We start from the raw sequence: 8,818 nt of genomic DNA, 5'->3' as shown, positions 1-8,818 counted from the left end.
ATAACAAGTTATCTTGAGGCAACGTGATTATCAGTGGTTTTTATTTCCTTCCTCCCACTTGTACACAGACTCAAATATTCTAGCCGCAAACGGATGGTCTCAGTGACCGGAAAGCAAGGAACAACACACCACGCCCCAGGCAAAGTGGCAAGACTCCTGTGTTCTCAGGATACAGCAGGACAGGCAGCTGGGGATAGAGGGGACGCGGCCCTGTGGCCTCTCACTGTCCCCACCACTTGGTGCTGCAAGAATGCTCCTGCAGGACTGCGTGTTTGAAAACAGTGCTGAACGCAAACTCCCATCCCTGTGCTCCGTCCCTTCCTGTGGGACAATGCGGGTGGTCTGTCCTGCTCTGGCCCCAAGGGCACATCGTGGGCAACTGCCCCCCCCAGCCCGAGCCAAGCTGAGGGGGCCGTGCAGGGGGTGCTGGGCCAGTCAGGGGCCGCAGCCTGACGCCCGCCCTGTTGGTTGGTGTCTGCCGAGGACTCCACAACGGGAAAGGCGCCCTCAAAGTCCGGGCCGGCCAGAGCCACCAAGACAGGACAGGAGAGACACACACAAGGCTGAGCACCAAACTTTTAGTTAAAGAACTAAAACAACACAGCTCAACACAGAGACAGAAACGTGTGCCTGGACGCCTTAAGCACAGTAAAGAAAGGGATGCTCAGGGACAAGCGTCTGGATGTCCCGAGGGCCTCCCTCATCAGCCACGCAGTTCCAGAGTGCAGACTCCCCAGACTGGTCACCGGAGACTGAGAGGGACCGCCACACAGAGCCCTGCATGCACGTGTCCGAGGCCATGTGTTTGGAGGCAGGAAACAGTCTAGAGCCTGGGTTAAGGTGTGGAAACCGACATGCCAGACGTGTCAGAGTTTTGGGGGCCGGGCCTCACTTCGGAAGCTCAAACGTGTCGCTGGCCCTGATGGTTGTGGGTCTGAAGGACAGATCAAAGGACCTCTGGTCGCTGAAGCTCTGGGCTCTATACTTTGCGAAGCGTGCCAGCCTTCTGTGGTGCTCATGCTCCACCGCACCTCTCCCTGCCGCAGGAGTGTGTGAGGGCCCCTCCTGGGCTGGGGCACAGGGAGCGGGCACCACGGAGCCCTGTGCTGGCTCGGGGCCAGAGGGCCACGGCCTTTCTCCCACCCGGTGTGGTGCTCCAGGCCCTCCCTGGCCGCCCCTGGGGCCCGGTCCCTGGGACATCCTGCTTGGATCTGTGGTGGCCACTGCTTCTGAGGAGCTGTTGGGGGGGCTCGCCGAGCTGCGGGACACCATCCCGCCAGCCTGGGCACTGTATCCCAAACGGGGGCTCTCTGCACGCCAAGCCTGCTGCCCCTGCACACGTTCTAGGCCCTTCTTGGGGTGTTGACCAGTCTCCATCTTGGTGGCCCCCGTGTCCGGACCACTGCCCACCTGGACCCCCCAGGGCCGTTTCTGACCCTCTTCAGCAGCACATGACCCAGGCTCCCGACCCCGGAGAGCTACCCCTTTCTCCAGGGGACCACCGAGCCTCATGGGCCCTGCGGCCCTCTCCTCCAGTGCCCCCAGGCCTGCCAGAGGTTGATGTGTGCCCCTGTCCTCCACTCCCTCTGGGACGCCAGACCTTAGGAGGGATGCAGGCGGCAGGTGCACCTGGAGATCTGGGCACTTTGGGGGCACCCGGCCTGCCCGCTGCCCTTCTGCTGCCACCCGAGAAGCCTCCACACTGGGAGGCACCTGCTTTTCAGGCAGGATGCGCTTGTCTTCCTTGTTCGGCTGGTTCTGGGGAGGCCCGGCGCCAGCACTGCCCTGGGTCGTGGGGTGAGCCCAGCCTGGGACTGCGGACAGGTCGCCCCCCAATGGGCTCCCGTGTCTGGCTGTGGCACCTCTGCCCCCTGCCCCTGTGCTAGCTTCGCTCTCCGCCGCAGCGCGCGTGCACAAAGGGACCCCCGCCTCCGGCAGGGCCGCGGCCCGGGCCTCAGGGGTCCCCCCCGAGCCTCCACAGGCACCGCTCCCTGTTGCTCCGAGCCCGTGGTGCCTCCAGGACACGGCTGGCACGGAACCGAGCGGGTGGCTGGCGGCCGGGGCACGAGCCTCTGCTGCGGGGCTGCAGTGCGGTGACGGGGGTCGGCCCTCAGCCTCCCGCACAGGCTTCCGCTCTCCAGCCACGACGTTTACCGGGCTTGGGGCGCTACCGGGCGCTGCTGCGGTGTGACTCTTCGCGGCTCCTGGGACCTCGGTACTCGGTTTGGGGCGTTCACTGAGGGAAGTGGGTCTGTCCCCACCCAGGCCGGTGCTGGAGCGCCCTGTGGCCCGCAGGCCGGACCGGGCTGAGCCCCTCCGTGGCGGCCCTCCGGGCTCTTGCTCGCGCAAGCCGTTCTCGTGCGCGGAGGCCGCGCTGTCGGACTTCGTCCCGCCGCGGCCGGGGGCCCAGTGGCCGTCCCCTCCCCACTGATTCTCCGAGGCCGTGGGATGATGCGATGGGGCGTCCTCGCCACGGGCGCGCCCGTCACCTGCTGCTGGCGACGGATGCTTCTGGCAGGCGGGCTCAGGCGCGCCCTGCCCCGCCGCTCCCTCAGGATGCCGGAGCCAGAGCGCGTTTCGGTCCCCAGCGCTGCGCGTGTTTTCCTTTCCCCGCGTGGGACTTTGCTGCGGACCAGCCGCTGACAGGTCCCGACCCAGGCTGGCGGCGCCCCTTGCAGGCGAGACACTCAGGGTTTCCAGGGAGCCCCGCCGTGGCCCCGCCGACCCGCTGCGGCCCGCGCTGGCTGCCCTGGTAGCCTCGCCGCCTACCCGCGCGGGACAAGGCTCTGGAGCACTTGCAAGCCCACCCCGGCCCCCGGCCCCGCCCCCACGCACGCCCCCGTTCACATCCCCGCCCTCGGCCACACGCCCGCCCCCAACCCCACTCACAGCCCCGCCCACACGCCCGCCCCCAGCCCCACTCACAGCCCCGCCCACACACCCGCCCCCGGCCTCAATCCTGCCCCCAGCCCCATCCCCGCCCCTAGCCCCAATCGCGACCCCGCCCACACACCCGTCCCCGACCCCAATCCCGCCCCCAGCCCCACTCACGACCCCGCCCACACCCCCAACCACTTCCCCTCCCCTAGCCCCACTCACGACCCCGCCCCCAACCACGCCCACACTCCCGCCCCCAATCCCGCCCACGTCCCCAGCCCCACTCAGGACCCCGCCCACACCCCCACCCTCGCCCACACTCCCGCCCCCAACCACGCCCACACTCCCGCCCCCAATCCCGCCCACGTCCCCGCCCCCAGACCCACTCACGACCCCGCCCCCAGTCCCTCCCATGCCCATACCCCCTACCCCCCTCCAACCCGCGATCCCGACCCCGCCCATACCCCCGTCCCGGCTCACGCCTCCACCCCAGCCCCCAACTCCGCCCTCGCCCCCGCCCCCACTCACGCTCCTGCCCCCATTTACTCTTCCACCCCAAGCCCTAGGCCCAACCCCAACCCGGCCCCCAGCCCCGCCCCCGCCCCCACTCACGCCCACACTCTCACCTCGGCCCCCGTCCCCGCTCCCTCCGCCGCCCATGCCCCTACCCCCATTTACGCCTCCTCCCCCATCCGCACCCCTGTCCGTACCCACATCCCCACCGCTCGGAAGACTAGAACCCTTGTCTCCACCACCTGGTGCCTTTGGCAGCGCGGCGGGAGGCGGCATTTCGTGCACGAGCGGCCGCCTGACCATTATCTGGGGAGGCTCGGCGGCTGGCTGTGCGCGCCGCAGGGCCTGAACCGCGGGCACCGCAAGTGGCGGGACACGTCCCGCTACCTTCTGTTCCGGGAAAGTCTGCTGCATGGCGAACAGGGGATCTCGCTCCGAGCCTGGGGTCGCTACTTCTGTTTCATCCTCAGAACTGCAAACTGTCAGGGCCACCTCGGGGGCCACCCCTGCTTGCGCCCTCGGGGGTCCAGGCCACAGGCCCGCCCTGGCTCCCCCCGGCCCCCAGGTGTGCTGTGCAGAGTCCCCTGCGGGGGGGTCCCCCGTCCTGTCCTCTCTTGCTGCCCCAGCATGCCCAGGGCTGGCTAGTTTGAGTGGGGCCACCCTGGGCTCACAGCCAGAAAGGGCCTCACCCCTGTGGGAGGCAGAAGCGGGGTCTGGCTTGGAAACAGGCTTGGGCCCCACACCCAGGAACCCGGCTTCCAGACTGTCCCCAGGAGCCGTGGCACTGGGTGCTGGGGGCTGTTCGGGGTGCCCACCAGGCTGCCCCCATCCCGCTGTTTTATTCTCCCTGGATGCTGCGTCCCCTGCGCTGGACACGCGCCCCCGGTCGGAGTGGCCGATTTTGGCGCAGTGGGACAGCCAGCTCCTGGGGCTGCAGACGACCGTGGCAATGTTGAAGGCCAGCACGGGCTCAGCGGTGCAGGCCAGGAAGCGGGCTAGTGGCGTCCGGATGCAGGTGCTGGCCATGGTGGCTGTGCAGAGCACACGGGCCTCCGGTCGGTGCGTCTTCCTCCTGCGCAGGCCCTTCTTCCTCCCCTCCGTGCGGAGCGGCAGCACGCTGGCCTCGGAGCAGAGACAGCCGCTTTGCTCAAACTTCGCCCGCAGCCTGGACAGGACAGAGCCCCTCTTGCTGGCCGGCTTTGGCAGGGGCCCTCTGGCAGCTTCCTGCTTCTCACACACGTTTTTCTCCTCTGCCGCCAAGAATATCTTCAGAATGTTCTTCACGGTGCCCTTTCCCCCGGTGGGGAGGCCACGCCAGGACTTCTCGTTGCACAGCGGCTCCCCGTCCTGCGCCGTGCGGCCGGCTCCCTCCCGGGCCTTGTCCAGAAGCTTGTTGATGGTGGCGGTGACCAAGCTCCTGCTGGGGCCCTGCTTGTCCTTGAAGATCAGCCTCCCCACCTCCCGGGTCTTCTTGAGGCGGGGCTCTCGGCCAGTGCCCATGAACTTGGCCTGCAGCAGCTGAAAGCATGTGGGCCGCCGGTGGGCGTCCTGAGTATCCTGAGCGCGGCTGACCCTGCTCTCCCTGCCCTCTGACCCCTGGGTGGGAGGAGGCCCTGGGGGCCTGTCCTGGAGGTCAGTGATGTAGAGCAGCAGACTGCTGAGGATGGCACGGGCTGCAGGGTCACACATCACACTGCTGACCTTCTTTCTCAGGGCTTGGGCATCAATGGGCTTCTTACCGCTACAAATCTTGCCTCGCTTGGAGCTGTAGGAAAAAAGAAATCAATCGTTATAGATTTTAATCATCGTTTTTCCCACGGTGGCTCCATCGAACATTTCAAACACCCCAAGAAGTCCAGGAGGAAGGACAGAGGAGACTAGGAGACATGAGGGATGCCCATTGCCTCTCGGGCCAGTGTCCCCTGCCCACTCCTAACCCACTATCCCATCAAAGGCTTTGGGACGCTGGTGTTAAATAGCTCTGTGGCAGCACTTTGGAAAACTAATGTGCATGTGCAAAGTATTTGAGTTTTTAAAAAATGGAGATATTATGCTTGCACAAATAGGAAAAAAGCATAGAGAATTTATATTTTCTGTGGGGTTCTTGCATATCTAACTTTAATTATGGGAAATGAAACTAACACCACTGGTATATCCGACATCCTCCCAGTGCTGAGTCCCTGAGAGCAATCTGGAAGATTGCGGGTCCCAGGCGGGATGAGGGTCCCCTGGAGCCAGAGGAAGTGGTCTTTGCTGCAGAGTGGGGGGGAAGGCTGGGGCGCCCGCTGAGGCTTGCATTCCTGAGCCCCCAGAGAAACCCTGAGGCTGAAGGCCCTGAGCCCCTGTCTCCTGCAGCCCTGTCCCCAGGAGATGCTTCTCAGCACCTCGGCCACAGTCCCCACACCTCAACCTAGCCACTGACAAGTCTGGGGTGTCTGGTCCTCGATGGGGCTTCTCTCTCCTGAGCAGCCTGGCACTGGAGGTCCCCCCCACCCCCAGCCCCATGGGCACAGCTATTCCAACCTCTCCAAGTGGCTCCTCTGTGAAGACACACCCAGAATACAGTCCAGCCATTCCCAGGAGCCCACAAGGACGCAGAGCAGGGACCATGACACACTGCTGTTTATGACACCAAAGACTCAGAAACGTTCTAAGCATGCACCCCCCCCCCCCCCACCCCGGGGCTGCCCAAATTTGGGCATGGCCCCGGTGCAGCGAGAGCTCCGCCTACACAGGGTGGTGCTCACTGAGCGGTTAGAAACGCGGCTGCAGAGCTGTGTGTGGACCTGGGCCCAACCGTGTTGTCCGACTGAAACTGGATGGGAAGGTAACATACAAAGACTTTTCTTTTCGGCCTTTATGTATTTCCCAGAAAGGAGCGCTCTGAAGGCAGAGGCCACATGCACACGTGCTTGTAAACAGCGGTCAGGAGCCTGGTGAGCCTGTGTGCCGGGGTCGCGGGTGGTCCATCAGGTGGCAGCCTGACCCCAGGCCGCACTTGGGGCGCCGGTGCCTGGCAGCGGTCCTCTCCAGGAACAAAACCTCGGGCACCTGCCCCCGCAGGTTCCCCAAACCCCCAGGTCACCTGGCTGCAGTCAGTTGGTGCCGAGCGGCCACTTTGCTGTTGTGGGACGCCAGAGGACTGGTGAGAGCAGAGTCCAGCAGCTCCACCGCCATGTCTGACTCTGGCGGCTGCCAGGGGCCTGGGAACCTGCCTCTCCGGCTGCCGCTGGCCCAGGCCTCCCCTTGCCAACGCCTGAGACAGCGGGGGCTCCTTCCTAGACTCAGACAGCTGTGGGCTTGGACAGCTGCCCTGGTGAGCCAGGCTCCTGAAACAAAACTGAAACCCAAACCCAGGCCCGGGCCAGAGGCCAGCCGGCTGGCCACAGGGGACAGGTGCTCAAAGCTCCAGGGGAAGCCAGGCCGCGGCTGCGCGGGTCTGGCGGCAGGAGCGAAGGGCTCTGGGGCACACTGGGAGCTGTGACCCCCAAGAAGGCGGTGTCTTCTCCGCGGGCGGGGCGCCCAGGACACCCACACCCCGGACCCCAGGATTAGGGGCCGCAGAACAGCAGGCCGACTCCAGTGTTGCTGGGGCGGCGTTTGGCGCCTCCTGTTCCCTCGGAGAAGGCCGGCAGTCTCCAGCCACGTGTGCCAGGGCCCAGCCGTGGCTTGCCCCACCCCCGGGGGTCCCTCTCCCTCTACCCTCTGCAAGGTCACCAGACACCTCGCTTTACCTGCGGAGGTAGGTTGTCAGAGGCCAGCTTGGGGCTTGGTGGTCCAGGCTTCCTCCAGAGCCCGCGAGCCTCCTCTCCCCACCTTGCCAAGGCAGTCCCCCGAGTCCCAGACCCGCCGGGCCACTCTGATCCGCACTGTGGGCATTGCAGCCTGGCAGGTAGCTCGGTTGGCGGCACCTTTTAGTTTGGTAGAGGCGCACCGACCTCGGGTGGCCCTGGGTCTCTTCAGGGCCAATCAGCCTGAAGCCCCAGCCGCTGCCCCCGCCACTGCCCCGGCTTAGCTCACTCTGCCTGGTTCTCGCTGCCGCCCTGCAGGTACCCGTGTGGAGTATGCTCAGGGGGCCCCACGGTGCAGGGGCCTCAGGGTCCGGCCGACACTGGATCTCTCGGGCACGTGACACGGGGCTGACACCCCTCCCCACACACACAGCCCACGGCCATCAGCCCCCAAGTTCCTCTGCGCTGCCAGCACACTGCGTGCGTGGATCCTGCGTTGGCATCGTGGGGATTCGGCTTCCGCTGTTTCCAGAATGGGGGGCAGGCGGGGACGGGCTCCTGCTGCGGGCGAGGTGTGGCCATGCCTCTGCACCCGCATCTGGTGCCGTCCACGCTTGTGCCCCTCCTTCAGGGACCCTGTCCACCCTCTGAGGACGCGGGGAGCCCGGCCCCACTGGAGCCTGCTCCGCACTCCCAGCAGGACCCCAGGCTGAGCGACCCTGGACCGTCTATGTGGTGCCCAGTGAGCGTCTGCAAGGGGTCCACATCTGGCTCCGAGCCCGACGCCAGCAGGGCCTTGGTCAGTGCTGAAGAGCTCCATGCTGCAGCCAAGAGACTGCCTGTCACTGTCACCATGCGCTTCCGTCAGTGGGCCTTGAGTGGCCCCTCGGGGAACAGTGGCCTCCGCAGTGCCTGCCACCTGCACCCCATGCAGGGGCCTCTGGGCCCAGGAGGGGCCTGGTGGGGGTGTGGAGATGAGGCCCTTCTGGCTGTGCCAGCCACCCCCTGCTTGGCCTTTCCGGTCACCTTCATGACTGTGGGTTGAGTCACTCGATGGCTGAAATAGCTCTGGGGACATTCTGACATGTGAGCACAGCCCCCTGAGGACCTGCCATGTGGCCTCCTCTGCCCCTCCACGTTCCCTGCCTCCGGGTGCTGTGACCCCACAGTCCAACAGAAAGACGGAGAATTGGGCTGGCATCAGGTTTGTGCCAACTTCCCATCTGAACCCAAGGCGGCTCTGGAAGGAGGTCAGAGTGACAGAAAGCTGGATGTGGACCGCTCCCCATTTCTCTGCCATTGGCCTGCAGGCACCGGGGTCACCGGACGCCTCCCTCCAAGATCTCCAACCCAGGGGGTGCGGATGGCCCCTCCGTGCTGGGAGGCGCCTTCATGACAGCAGGTGCGGGCTCCAGCCCAGGGCTTCCGGCCACACCACGTTTGCACGTTCTCACGCTGACCGTGTCATCCAGGCACCACTTGGCCTCTTGCTAAGCTCCAGCCCCCTGTACTCATTACGGCTGGCTTTTACCTACCAGCCCCCACCCCCCCCACCCCCCCACCCCCACCCCCGGCAGGGCTGCGACCAGCTTCCTGCTTCCACTGCCACCTAAAAACGGTTTTCACTCCCAGAGATCCAAGACATACAGGCTGATATGCAGGGGATTAGCCAGGACCACACGGTCCTTTTTCAGGCA

At 65.5% G+C, this 8,818-nt stretch overlaps 1 protein-coding gene across 1 annotated transcript; it reads right to left on the bottom strand.

The window, feature by feature from the left end:
* Positions 1 to 888: 888 nt before the first annotated feature.
* LOC131488474 (collagen alpha-1(I) chain-like) lies at positions 889 to 7,561 on the bottom strand (the record flags this gene model as incomplete). The annotated part of the gene is made up of 3 exons (XM_058690393.1): positions 889 to 2,765; positions 3,504 to 5,155; positions 7,125 to 7,561. Coding segments are annotated over 3 exons (3,966 nt in total), but the record flags the coding sequence as incomplete, so codon positions are not given.
* Positions 7,562 to 8,818: the final 1,257 nt, after the last annotated feature.

This window comes from Neofelis nebulosa, chromosome 1, assembly GCF_028018385.1.
Source record: "Neofelis nebulosa isolate mNeoNeb1 chromosome 1, mNeoNeb1.pri, whole genome shotgun sequence".
NCBI classification, from domain to species: domain Eukaryota; kingdom Metazoa; phylum Chordata; class Mammalia; order Carnivora; family Felidae; genus Neofelis; species Neofelis nebulosa.
The sequence above is the reverse complement of the archived record's forward strand: the minus strand, read 5'-3'. Positions and strand labels throughout refer to the sequence as shown.